Source organism: Hemitrygon akajei, unplaced genomic scaffold (genome assembly GCF_048418815.1).
Source record: "Hemitrygon akajei unplaced genomic scaffold, sHemAka1.3 Scf000080, whole genome shotgun sequence".
Lineage (NCBI taxonomy): Eukaryota > Metazoa > Chordata > Chondrichthyes > Myliobatiformes > Dasyatidae > Hemitrygon > Hemitrygon akajei.
This window is the reverse complement of record NW_027331966.1, coordinates 1,017,777-1,032,062: the sequence shown is the minus strand read 5'-3', so window position 1 is coordinate 1,032,062 and position 14,286 is coordinate 1,017,777. Positions and strand designations below refer to the sequence as shown.

Here is a 14,286-nt window from a genome sequence, read left to right as displayed (position 1 = left end):
CTTGAGTAGATTGGGACTCTACTCATTGGAGTTCCGAAGAATGAGAGGCGATCTTATTGAAACATATAAGATTGTGAAGGGGCTTGATCGGGTGGATGCGGGGAGAATGTTCCCAATGATGGGTGAAACTAGGACTAGGGGGCATAATCTTAAAATAAGGGGATGCCGTTCCAGGACTGAGATGCGGAGAAATTTCTTCACTCAGAGGGTAGTGGGGCTGTGGAATTTACTGCCCCAGAGAGCTGTGGAAGCTACTACACTCAATAAATTCAAAACGGAGATAGACATTTTCCTGGATAAAAATGGCATTAGGGGATATGGTGAGCGAGCAGGTAAGTGGACATGAGGCTAGGTTTAGATCAGCCATGTGATCTCTTGGACCAGTTTTCGATAGCCTGGATGGGTCGGAGAGGAATTTTCCAGATTTTTTCTCCTCAATTGGCAACTTGTTTTTTTTTCCCAGGTGATCACATGGGTTTGGGCGGGATGAATAATAAAATAAAATGGGCGGCATGGTGCCCTGTTGATTGGCACTGTTGCCTTGTGGGATTCGGTGAAAACTAGAGTTAAGATTGGATCAGCCATGATCTTGTTGAATGGCGGAGCAGGCTTGAGGGGCCGATTGGCCTACTCCTGCTCCTATCTCTTATGTTCTTATGTACTTTATACCCTGATACTTGCCCATATTCTTCCAATCTAAAAGATATTCTTTGCAAAGATTGCAATGGGTTTGTTAAATAAATCAAAACATCATCAGCAAATAAATTAATCTTATATTCTTCTTGATTAACTCTAAAGCCCCCAATGTATGAATCTGTTCTAATTAATTCAGCTAATGGTCCATTGCCAATACAAATAAAGCAGGTGATAATGGGCAGCCTCGTCTAGTTGACCTCGTTAAGCAAAATGGTGTTGAAATCTGACCATTTGTAGCTACTTTAGCTTGAGGATTAGTATTTAAGGTTTTAATCCATTGTATAAAAGATTTTTCTAACTCATATTTTTCCAATACCTTAAATAAAAAATCCCATTCCAATCTATCAAATGCTTTTTCTGCATCCAAAGCAACTGCCACACTCATTTCCTCGCTTTTTTGTGCCAAATGAATTATACTATGTAACCGGGTTATATTATCCATTGATTGTCTGTTATTAATAAAACCTGTTTGATCCATATGTATTAATTTTGGTAAATATTTAGATATTCTATTAGATAAAATTTTTGCGATTATTTTATAATCTGTATTCAACAAAGAAATAGGCCTATATGATGTTGGTTTTTAAAGGATCCCTATCTTTTTTTGGCAATACAGTTATGATCGCTGTTAAAAAAAGATTGTGGGAGTTTATGCATTCTTTCCACTTGGTATATTAATTCCATAAAAGGAGGAATTAATAAATCTTTAAATTTTTTTATAACATTCAGGAGGAAAACCATCTTCTCCTGGGGATTTATTACTCTGAAGTGATCCTAAAGCTTCTTCAACCTCTTTTTAATATAAAGGACCTATCTAATCCTTTCTGTTCTTCCAAATTTAATTTTGAAAGGGTTATTTGTGATAAAAAATTATCTATCTCAGCAATCTTATTTTGTGATTCTGATTGATATAGTTCAGTATAAATTTTTTTTAAAGTTTCATTAATTTCTAAAGGTTTATAAGTAATCTTTTTTACACTTGTTCTAATTGCATTTATTGTTTTAGAAGCCTGTTCTGTTTTCAACTGCCAAGCAAGAATTTTATGTGATCTTTCACCTAATTTGTAATATTTCTGTTTAGTTCTCATAATTACTTTTTCTGTACGATATGTCTGGAGTGTATTATATTGTAGTTTTTTATTAACAAGTTGTCTTCGTTTTTCTTCTGTCATATATCTCCTCATCTAAATCATTAATATATATTGTAAACAACTGATGTCCCAGCACTGAGCCTTGCGGTACCCTACTAGTCACTGCCTGCCATTCTGAAAAGGTCCCGTTTACTCCCACTCTTTACTTCCTGTCTGCCAACCAATTCTCTATCCACATCAATACCATACCCCCAATACCATGTGCTTTAAGTTTACACACTAATCTCCTGTGTGGGACCTTGTCAATAGCCTTTTGAAAATCTAAATATACCACATCTACTGGCTCTCCCCTATCCACTCTACTAGTTACATCTTCAAAAAATTCTGTAAGATTTGTTACGTATTCAGGCAACAATAAATATATATGAGTTAGGCAAGGGTTTTTATAACAAATAACAGGTTTATTAAACACTGAAAACAAACCCCCCAAAAGTAAACAAACATTAGCTTAACCGGAATTCAGCTGCTGTGCGGCAGATTCGCAGTTCTTAATAGCGTTGCAGTTCAAACAGTTCTTAAAGCGGTATTGAAAAATAACAGTTCTTTAAAGCGGTATGCCGAAAGTTCAAAAGCTCACAGTCCATTTAAAAGGAGAGACTTTTTAAGGCGATTTAAATTCTCTTCCACGTCGTTGTCCTTCTATCCCCAGCGTCAAACTTTCCCACGAAGAATTTTATGAAATATAACGGCTTAAAGGCACTGACCTTCCTTCCACACTATTCTCAATCTCCCGCTATCCCAGCGGAGATTAACATGAGAACAGTCAACGAAATCCTTCCGAATGAGGATCACACAAGGTCGAACTTTCCACCGTCGAAAATCGATTCTCCTCGATCTTTATCTTTCAAATTCTTATCTTCACTCTCCACCAGCAAAGAAACCGCTGGCAATGAACTTTTAAACTTTAGGCATTAGATAAAACTTCATTTTTCAACTAAACTGCGTCATCACATTAAATCACGCAGTGACATGAAGTCATCTTGGCAAATCTAGCCACGAACTGCCCCACCTGACAGGGTGGGTCTTCCTTTTATACCCTGTAAAAAAAAACTGTCACATGACCTCTACTGGCGGGAAAATGACATCACTCCACCATCACAAGACCATTACCTCAAGTCCAGTATAACTTCAACCCCAGTCACGTGACAAGGGTACCACTGTCATGTGTCACGGGTACGTAACAGATTCGTCAGACAAGACTTTCCTTTCACAAATCCATGCTGACTTTGTCCGATGATTTCACCTCTTTCCAAATGTGCTGTTATCACATCTTTGATAACCGACTCCAGCATTTTCCCCACCACTGACATCAGACTAACCGGTCTATAATACCCCAGTTTTTCTCTCCCTCCTTTTTTAAAAAGTGGGGTTACATTAGCCACCCTCCAATCCTCAGGAACCAATCCAGAATCTAAGGAGTTTTGAAAAATTATCACTAATGCATCCACTATTTCTTGGGCTACTCTGGGATGCAGACTATCTGGCCCTGTGGATTTATCTGCCTTTAATCCCTTCAATTTACCTAACACCACTTCCCTACTAACATGTATTTACCTCAGTTCCTCCATCTCACTAGACCCTCGGTCCCTTACTATTTCCGGAGGATTATTTATGTCCTCCTTAGTGAAGACAGAACCAAAGCAGTTATTCAATTGGTCTGCCATGTCTTTGTTCCCTATGGTCAATTCACCTGCTTCTGGCTGTAAAGGTCCTTACATTTGTCTTGACCAATCTTTTTCTATTCACATATCTGTAAAAGCTTATACAGTCAGTTTTTATGTTCCCTGCCAGCTTTCTCTCACAATCTTTTTTCCCTTTCCTAATTAAGCCCTTTGTCCTCCTGTGCTGGTCTCTGAATTTCTCCCAGTCCTCAGGTGTGCCGCCTTTTTTTTGCTAATTTATATGTTTCTTCTTTGGACTTGATACTATCCCTAATTTCCCTTGTCAGCCACGGGTGCACTACCTTCCCTGGTTTATTCTTTTGCCAAACTGGGATGAACAATTGTTGTAGTTCATCCATGTAATCTTTAAATGCTTCCCATTGCATATCCACCGTCAACCCTTTAAGTATCATTTGCCAGTCAATCTTAGCTAATTCACATCTCATACCTTCAAAGTTACCCTTCTTTAAGTTCAGAACCTTTGTTTCTGAATTAACTATGTCACTCTCCATCTTAATGAAGAATTCCACCATATTATGGTCACTCTTACCCAAGGGGCCTGGCACGACAAGATTGCTAACTAACCCTTCCTCATTGCTCGATACCCAATGTAGAATGGCCTGCTCTCTGGTTGGTTCCTCAACATTCCTATGCAATGGCAAGCATTTAAAGATTGCATGGATGAACTACAACAAGTGTTCACCCCAGTTTGGCAAAAGAATAAACCAGGGAAGGTAGTGCACCCGTGTATGACAAGGGAAATTAGGGATAGTATCAAGTCCAAAGAAGAAACATACAAATTAGCCAGAAAAAGTGGCACACCTGAGGACTGGAGGAAATTCAGTGTCTAGCAGAGGAGGACAATGGGATTAATTAGGAAAGGGAAAAAAGATTATGAGAGAAAGCTGGCAGGGAACATAAAAACTGACTGTAAAAGCTTTTATAGATAAGGGAAAAGAAAAAAATTGGTTAAGACAAATATAGGTCACTTACAGTTAGAAACAGGTGAATTGATCATAGGGAACAAGGACATGGCAGACCAATTGAATAACGACTTTAGTTCTGTCTTCACTAAGGAGGACATAAATAATCTTCCGGAAATAGTAGAGGACCGAGGGTCTAGTGAGATGGAGGAACTGAGAGTAATACATGTTAGTAGGGAAGTGGTGTTAGGTAAATTGAAGGGATGAAAGGCAGATGAATCCCCAGGGCCAGATGGTCTGCATCCCAGAGTAGCCCAAGAAATAGTGGATGCATTAGTGATAATTTTTCAAAACTCTTTAGATTCTGGATTAGTTCCTGAGGATTGGAGGGTGGCTAATGTAACCTCACTTTTTTAAAAAAGGAGGGAGTGAGAAACCGGGGAATTATAGACTGGTTAGCCTGACATCGGTGGTGGGGAAAATGCTAGAGTTGGTTGTGAAAGATGTGATAACAGCACATTTGGAAAGAGGTGAAATAATAGGACAACATCAGCATGGATTTGTGAAAGGAAAATCATGTCTGGCGAACCTTACAGAATTTTTTGAGGATGTAACTAGTAGAATGGATAGTGGAGAACAAGTGGATGTGGTATATTTGGATTTTCAAAAGGCTTTTGACAAGGTCCCCACACAGGAGATTAGTGTGTAAACTTAAAGCACACGGTATTGGGGGTATGGTATTGATGTGGATAGAGAATTGGTTGGCAAACAGGAAGCAAAGAGTGGGAGTAAACAGGACCTTTTCGGATTGGCAGGCAGTCACCAGTGGGGTACCGCAAGGCTCAGTGCTGGGAACCCAGTTGTTTACAATATATATTAATGATTTAGACGAGGGAATTAAATGCAGCGTCTCCAAGTTTGCGGATGACACGAAGCTGGGCGGCAGTGTTAGCTGTGAGGATGCTAAGAGGATGCAGGGTGACTTGGATATGTTAGGTGAGTAGGCAAATTCATGGCAGATGCAATTTAATGTGGATAAATGTGAGGTTATTCACTTTGGTTGCAAGAACAGGAAAACAGATTATTATCTGAATGGCCGATTAGGAAAAGGGGAGGTGCAACGAGACCTGGGTGTCATTGTACACCAGTCATTGAAAGTGGGCATGCAGGTACAGCAGGTGGTGAAAAAAGCAAATGGTATGTTGGCATTCGTAGCAAGAGGATTTGAGTACAGGAGCAGGGAGGTTCTACTGCTGTTGTACAAGGCCCTGGTGAGGCCACAGCTGGCGTACTGTTTGCAGTTTTGGTTCCCTAATCTGAGGAAAGACATTCTTGCCATAGAGGGAGTACAAAGAAGGTTCAACAGATTAATTCCTGGGATAGCAGGACTTTCATATGAAGAAAGACTGGATCGACTAGGCTTATACTCGCTGGAATTTAGAAGATTGAGGGGGGATCTTATTGAAACGTATAAAATTCTAAAGGGATTGGACAGGCTAGATGCAGGAAGATTGTTTCCGATGTTGGGGGAGTCCAGAACGAGGGGTCACAGTTTAAGGATAAAGGCGAAGCCTTTTAGGACCAAGATGAGGAAAAACTTCTTCACACACAGAGTGGTGAACCTGTGGAATTCTCTGCCACAGGAAACAGTTGAGGCCGGTTCATTGGCTATATTTAAGAGGGAGTTAGATATGGCCCTTGTGGCTAAAGGGATCGGGGGTATGGAGAGAAAGCAGGTACAGGGTTCTGAGTTGGATGATCAGCCATGATCATACTGAATGGCGGTGCAGGCTTGAAGGGCCTAATGGCCTACTCCTGCACCTATTTTCTATGTTTCTATGTGTGGAAAATTAAAATCTCCCACAATCACAACATTGTGCTTACTACAAATAGCTGCTATCTCCTTACAAATTTGCTCCTCCAATTCTCGCTCCCAATTAGGTGGTTTATAATACACCCCTATAAGTGTTACTATACCTTCCCCATTCCTCAATTCCACCCAAATAGGCTCCCTAAATGAGCCCTGTACTCTATCCTGTCAAAGCACCGCTGTAATATTTTCTCGGACAAGCATTGCAATACCTTCCCCTCTTGCCCTTCTGATTCTATCACACCAGAAGCAACGAAATCCAGGAATATTTAGTTGCCAATCACACCCCTCCTGCAACCATGTTTCACTAATAGATACAACATCATATTTCCAGTTATCAATCCATACTCTAAGCTCATCCACCTTTCTTACAATGCTCCTAGCATTAAAATAGATGCATTCAAGAAACTTTCCACCTCTTCCTCTCTGTTTATCCCTAATGGGGCAAACAACTTTATTATCTCTTTTTTTTTCCTTCTCCCCTACATCTTCGGTCTGAGCGCTCCTACATCAGGGAGGGAGTTCAAATCAGCTCTGTGTTAAATGTTTAACCATCACGGTGACTGAAGGCAGCTGCAGATTCATGAGGGACTGTTACTGTCAGATTCTGCAGTTCTTGCGGCTGCTCATCGCACCCAGGACTGAACCCTGGTCACTGAGCCTTGGAGGAGTCTGTTCTGCTGATGTTAGTCTTAAACTAGACTGGCATTTAATATTGTGGATCTGTGAACGATAAATCAGTTCTGTATCAAATCCCGTGTCTCAGGTACTTACTGTCTCTACCACACTCACAATGTACACTAGAAAGGCCACTCAGCCCATCTGGTTCCTGCCCATGTTTCTGTTCCATATCCGTATATCAAAATCTATCCCTGCCATTCCCCTCTCACTCTCCCGGAGATGACAGGTTGCAACTAGTCACCACTCCGTTGGATAGGAGATTTCCTGTGAATTTCATGGAAACATATAAATGCACAACACATTACAGATGCTTTGTCCCACTTTGCTGTGCGGTCCATGTATCTTACTCTAGAAGCTGCTTAGAATTACTCTACCACATAGCCACCTATTTTCCTAAGCTCCATGTACCTATCTGAGAGTCTCTCAAAAGACCCTACTGTATCCGCCTCTACCAACGTCGCTGGCAATTCATTCCACACACACACCACTCTTTGCTTAAAAAAGTTAGCTCTGACATCTCCTCTGTACCTACTTCCAAGCAGCTTAAACCTATTCCCCCTCGTGTTAGCCGTTTCAGCCCTGGGAAAAAGAAAAAGCCTCTGGCAATCCACACGACCAATGCCTCTCATCATCTTATACACCTGCATGATGTTCTGCAGGGTGAATAAGACGATGAGCTCACTGTGGTTTTGACGTTCTCTCTCTCTCTCTCTCTCTCTCTCTCTCTCTCTCTCTCTCTCTCCCCCTCTCTCTCTCTCTCCCCCTCTCCCTCTCCCTCTCCCTCTCCCTCTCCCTCTCCCTCTCCCTCTCCCTCTCCCTCTCCCTCTCCCTCTCCCTCTCCCTCTCCCTCTCCCTCTCCCTCTCCCTCTCCCTCTCCCTCTCCCTCTCCCTCTCCCTCTCCCTCTCCCTCTCCCTCTCCCTCTCCCTCTCCCTCTCCCTCTCCCTCTCCCTCCCCCCCCTTGTTTTTGACGTGACAGCCCCGCCTCACTCAGGCACTTAAAGCGACACTCACAGTAAGCGAACCTGCGGTCTCGTAACACAATGCACCTCTAAAGTCTGACAGCAGACCAGCGAGTGAAACTTCGATGGTGCAGAATCAGAAACCAAAGTGTTGCCAGCCTGAGTCAGGGCTTTGGGGCTCCAGAGAGAGATGGGGTCCAGAGTTTACCAGGAGGAGGAGGAATCAGACCAGCAGGATGTGGCTACAAAAGAAACGTCAGAAACATTTGTAAACTGGTTGACCGAAAAAAAGGTGGTTAATTTCACGCAGCAAATGTGGAGAGGAATAAAAAGACAATGTTTAGGCCGAGCCCCTTCTGCATGCCTAGCCTGTATACACTGCTTCTTAGTTGCTCTCTGAATTGCAGAGTTCCTCCAGCGTTTTGTGTGTGTGTGTCTGTATTTCCAGCAACTGCAGAATCTCCTGTGTTTTATATCTGCATTTTACTTTGGCATTAGATACACGTTGATATTGAGTATATCGCTTATGGGAGCCGCTTTCTGCGTTAAAACGGCTGCAAATTTTTTTCTATACACACGAAAAGAATGAGGTATGGACATTGAACCGGTGCTTGCGGAAATGGTTAATGGCACCGTGATTACCCATAGGGCCATGCGTTAAGAATTTTGCTGGTGCTGAAGTGCCGATGAAATGCGCCGGCGTCAGGCTGAGGACGTCCCCAAGTATCACGCATGCGTGCAGTACACAGAAGGCCTTGAAAATGTCGGGTGCTGGTAAGAACGATTCTCCGTGTTTTTATCTTAAACACTGAATTCACAGCAATTCCTGTGAAATCCGGACACCGTGGCCAACAATCCCGGGACAGTCCTGCTCTCGTCCCTGTCTCTCAGCACCACGATCCATACACGGGCCCTGGGGAGCTTCCGGCTGCAGAGTGAATGGGAACCGATGGATCTTTCAGACAGAGCTGAGCTCCAGCTATAATAAAGGCAAGGATTAGGAACTGAGAGAAAGGGAACAAAATCTTTTACATCACCAGTTGAGAAAATCACCTTTGTTCTACCTCCAATCACTAATAAGAGAAAATCTGAAGATGCTGGAAATCCAAGCAACACACTCACAAAATGCCGGCGAAATTCAGCATTAGTACTCTTTTCCATAGATGCTGCCTGGCCTGCTGAGTTTCTCCAGCATTTCGTGTCTGTTGCTTGTTCTACCTCCTCTTGTTCTGGACTTTTCTACCCGTGAGAGCATGTTTTGACCCATTCTCTCTGAGTACATAATGATATCAAACACCTTTGCCCTGGGCAGCAAATAGCTTTCACATTACACATGTGCCAGACTCCAGTGAGACAGACTACTGCCCTTCCCTTCATATTCATTGGAATTGCCATCACTGAGTTCACCACTGTCAGTCATTGGGGGAGGCTTCAGGGGAATATAGAAACTGGTGATACTTGTGTGTATTCTGGTGTTGCAAAAGTTGCTGGAGAATTTGCAAGTGGGAAGAAGTGAAGTGATATTTGGAAATCTGACTTTTTAAAGCGTAACTTAGCAAGTAAACCACATATGGACAATATGCAAAAACCTTGGTGAGAAAATCCTTCATTACTCATTACAGGCCAGCTACATAGGTTGTGTGAGTGTGCAGATGAACTGGATCGAACCCAGAGGAGATCAAAGTTCCTGTTGACAGTGATTTGCTCACTGTGAAAATGAATACCTCTCTATAAAAAAATCACTGTGCACATCTTGTCACTGGGTAAAAAAAATGCACAGTGCAAGACTTATGTACACACTGGTTATTACAAATTAGAGGGGGTATTGGAGGGAAGATGGGGAGACCTGTAGTGTCCCTGATGCCCTCACTTACAAGAAATGCATCCAGCTGCAGCTTGTAACCCTGCACTTTAAGGAGTTGGAACTTGAAACACATATGGGGATTGATGGTCATTCCAGATACCAGCACTCTGCCCAGTCAGGAGATGATTTCTCTTCCAACTTGGGTTTAACTTCACTGTAACAGTGCGATACCAAATCAAACCTTGGCAACTCAAGTAATCTCATCTGAAATGTTGTCCTACATCCATTGATGGATTTTGTAAATCTTTTACAGGTTAAAAATGAGAAGGAATTCGTCTCCAGGAATCTCAAACACGGCACGCCAGTTTTGATGTCTCTGTCTGGATATTTAAGAAGTGGAGCGAGGGATTCAATTGCCATCCTTCCTGCTCAGACTGTGGGGAGGGATTCACTTGGTCATTTGAACAACTAGCAAGCCCGGCATTTTACACAGGAGAAAGGCCGTTCACCTGCTCAGACAGTGGGAATGGATTCACTCGGTCATTTCAACTGAAGGTACATCAGCAAGATCACACTGGGCAAGGCTATTCATCTGTTCTGTGTGTGAGAAAGGATTCAGTCTGTCTTCCCACCTGTGGACACACCAGTCAGATCACACTACACTGGGCAGAGGCTGGTCATCTGCTGAATTTCGGGGAAGCGATTCTCTCGGTCATCTGACCTAATGGCACAACAACGTGTTCACACCAGGGGGCAGCCATTCACCTGCACAGTCTACGGGAAGGGATTCACTCAGTCATCCACCCTACTGGAACATCAGCGAGTTCACACTGGGGAGAGGCCATTCACCTGCTCATTCTGTGGGAAGGGATTCACTCAGTCATCCAACCTACAGATTCATCAGCGAGTTCACACTGGGGAGAAGCCATTCACCTGCTCAGTCTGTGGGAAGGGATTCACCCGGTCATCCAACCTACTGGTACATCAGCGAGTTCACACTGGGGAGAGGCCATTCACCTGCCCAGACTGTGGGAAGGGCTTCACTCAGTCATCCAACCTACTGGTACATCTGCGAGTTCACACTGGGGAGAAGCCATTCACATGCTCAGAATGTGGGAAGGGATTCATACTGTCATCCCACCTACAGAGTCATCAGCGAGTTCACACTGGGGAGAAGCCATTCACCTGCTCAGAATGTGGGAAGGGATTCACTCAGTCATCCAGCCTACTGGTACATCAGCGAGTTCACACTGGGGAGAGGCCATTCACCTGCTCAGATTGTGGGAAGGGCTTCACTGAGTCATCCAACCTACTGGTACATCAGCTAGTTCACACTGGGGAGAAGCCATTCACCTGCTCAGTCTGTGGGAAGGGATTCATACTGTCATCCCACCTACAGAGACACCAGCGAGTTCACACTGGGGAGAGGCCATTCACCTGCTCAGTCTGTGGGAAGGGATTCACTCAGTCATCCAACCTACAGAATCATCAGCGAGTTCACACTGGGGAGAGGCCATTCACCTGCTCAGTCTGTGGGAAGGGATTCACTCAGTCATCCAACCTACAGAATCATCAGCGAGTTCACACTGGGGAGAAGCCATTCACCTGCTTAGACTGTGGGATAGGATTCACTCAGTCATCACAACTACTGGCATATGAGTCAGTTCACAGTGGGGACTGGCCGTTGTTATGAATCCTTGGGTTTCGTTTGCTGTGGACTGTCATTTTAAGAGAGAGAGATTAAGAAGGTGAATCAGTCTGACTTGCAGCTTGTTTACATCGCTCGCAGCTTGTTTAGTTTTAACCGAGGACACAGACACTCAGAGACAGATAGAGATGAAGGAGGAAAAATGGAAGGATTGAAACCAGGGAACTAGTGGCCAAGGGTCACTGTTTGGAACTTTCCTATGCCCACAAGGGTGGGTTAATTATCCATTCACCGTACATCGAATGTGTGGTTGTCACCTTGTTTGATCCATAGGAGTGGATCGGATTTGGCGCATCCTGTGGAGACCACTTATGTGTTAACCCTTGCCTGGCTGTGGTGTGGTTGTTCACTTGAAGACAACACACCTTGTGACAAGTCACTTTCGGTGATAATTTGTATGTGGATTTGAAGCGATGACGAATAAAATCTACAGTGACTGTTCTCTTGTTTTACCACTGTGGAACCTGTGGAATTCTAGATATTTGCGTTCTCTCACCATTTACCCTGGATTACAAATCTCTCTCTCTGATCGCCTATTCTGTAGTTGAACTGAACTTTCATACTTTACCATCTCAAGACTCCAAGCCTTGTTTCCCCCGAGCTCAATAGTTTGGGAGTTATATTTACACACATTTATAAACTTAACACTGTTAACTTCTGTTTATCTTCTTTAAGTTGCAATATTACAAGTAGATTCTAATAAAGACAGATTTAACATCAAAACCAGACTCCAGGTGTAGTCTATTGCTGCTGGCTTGTTTCTAAAGCATTATGGTTCGTAACAAATTTGGGGCGTGCGTCTGGGATATGAACAAATTTGGGGGCAATTGATCGAAGAATTATCGATTTGATTGGGGAAATCCCTTTTGATTTATTTGTGTGTGGAAATCAGCAGCAGTGGACATTTAAAAATTTCTGGAAGCGCCAACCCCTGAGGCATTAGGAAAAGCCAAAAAGAATGAATTGCTGACTGTTGCTACTGGGCTGAATCTTAAGCAGGTAAGGGGGTGTGAAGGACCAGGGCAAGCATAAAACTGGGAGAGGAGGTAAAGGTAAAACAATAGGGGTTTTATTATAAAATATAGGCATCCACCCCCTTTTTCAGAGACTGGGATCCCTGTTTCAACCGGTAATGATGTGCATTTCAATGTGTTCATCTCTCAGTCCTCGATTCTCTAAATGAAAGGGTTATCACATTTGATTTTTCTTCATATGATGACCCAACCATTTCAGGGATCGGTCTATTGAAACTTCATTGCACTCTCTATAACAAATACTCTCTAACCACTTTGTTAATCCTCTGTGCAAAAAATGTCCATCTTCTGTAGCCCCGTGTTGCCCCAACCACTCACCTCCTACCCCTGTCATTGGCCCCACTTGCAGGTCAACCGTCTGCCGGTGTTTCGCCCCCAATGTGAATCCCTCTGCTCGCCACCAGCGTGGGTTCAGACATTTCCACAGATTTCCACCGGGACACACCATCTTTTTCCTTTCAATAAAATCCCTCCTCTCCCTCCCCAGGGAACTGGCATCAAACCGACGGGCCGAGCGGTCTGCTCCTACCTCCCGGCGACACATCAGACTCCGGCCACAGAAGACGCTTCACAAACCCCCCAAGTTCCCTTGGAGGAAAATGGAAATAAATCAAAAAACGGACATTTACTCCGTTGTGATGTGGAGTTTGAGGCCGGAGCGGGAGGCGAACTCAGCGGGGGTAACGCCCTCTGAACTTGTCCACCTCTGCGACTGGTGGTAACAAGTGATTGACATCGCTTTGCACCAATGGGAATAGCGCAGCCCCTGAATCCTCTGTTGACAGCAGTGGGGAAGGGCTGGTCACGTGATTATTAGCCCAGCTATTAAACTGATAAAGCCCGAGCTCACCAGCGCATGGATGACGTAAGACGCTGTGCACGTAAGGGCAGATCCCGATGTGGGAAGCCCATGCGTGACGTCAGGCGCGAGGGGGTTTTGTGTGACGTCACCTGTGGGATGCGCTCGCATTTAAATGCACCTTAATGTGCGTTTCTTATGATTTGAGAGGGACAACAACATTAATCACGGGTTTCATTACTGAATCCAGTGTTGTGGGATGTAAAGTCCCCTGTTATGTGTCCGGCTGTGCCGTTTTGTTTGGGGGCTATTGATCGATTAATTATCGATTTGATTGGGCATATCCCTTTTGATTTATTTGTGTGTGGAAATCAGCAGCAGTGGATATTGATAAATTTCTGTGGGTTGGATGACTGAGTGAATCCCTTCCCACGTACTTCCTCATCCAGGTCATCCACTCTTGGTCTTCCTGGAATCATTCTTTGAAACTTCTCCGGACCCACTCCAATACGAGCACATCCTTTGCTCAGATAATAAGTCGGAAGTACAGGTCGGAATCTGCTCACCATACACCAACAGTGATCTGCCCAATGCGTTATAAAGCTATAGTATCGCATCCTTGCTCTTATATTGCTAACATTGCAGTTGTCATCCTTAATCAACTCCATCTGCAAGCAAACCTTTAGGGCCTCTTGCTCAAGGACTCACAAGCACTTATGCACCTCTAATTTTTTCAAGTTTCTCCCATTTATTTTTTTTCTACGCCCAATTACTTCTACCAAATGTATATGACTTGCATACACTGTATTTCAACTGCTACTTTGCTGGCATTCTCCAGACCTATCGAAGTCCTTCTGCAGACTCCCGCTTTGCTCTAAACTACCTGTCCCGTACCTATCTTTGTATCAACTGCAATGTTCGTCACCAAGGTATCAATTCCGTCATCCATATCATTCAGATTTAACATGAAACGATGCGGTCTCAATACTGACCCCTGCA

The 14,286-nt window shown here is 43.6% G+C and overlaps 2 protein-coding genes across 6 annotated transcripts in view; one reads left to right on the top strand and one right to left on the bottom strand.

Moving 5' to 3' along the window:
• LOC140722568 (uncharacterized) overlaps positions 1-14,286 on the bottom strand; it is a 424,481-nt gene that overhangs the window by 368,115 nt on the left and 42,080 nt on the right. The gene's annotated exons all lie outside the window — the stretch shown is intronic.
• Positions 1-14,286, top strand: part of LOC140722576 (uncharacterized) — a 168,382-nt gene that overhangs the window by 149,200 nt on the left and 4,896 nt on the right. For 3 of the 5 annotated variants that reach the window (XM_073037292.1, XM_073037293.1, XM_073037294.1), the window contains one exon: positions 10,060-12,177. The exons of 1 other annotated variant lie outside the window; for it this stretch is intronic. In XM_073037292.1, coding sequence (XP_072893393.1) covers positions 10,471-11,439 — 969 coding nt within the window. In that variant the 5' untranslated portion in view covers positions 10,060-10,470 and the 3' untranslated portion in view covers positions 11,440-12,177. Of the gene's footprint in view, positions 1-5,319; positions 5,428-8,590; positions 8,717-10,059; positions 12,178-14,286 lie in introns of those variants that run through there. One more of the 5 variants, XM_073037291.1, reaches the window with a different exon arrangement.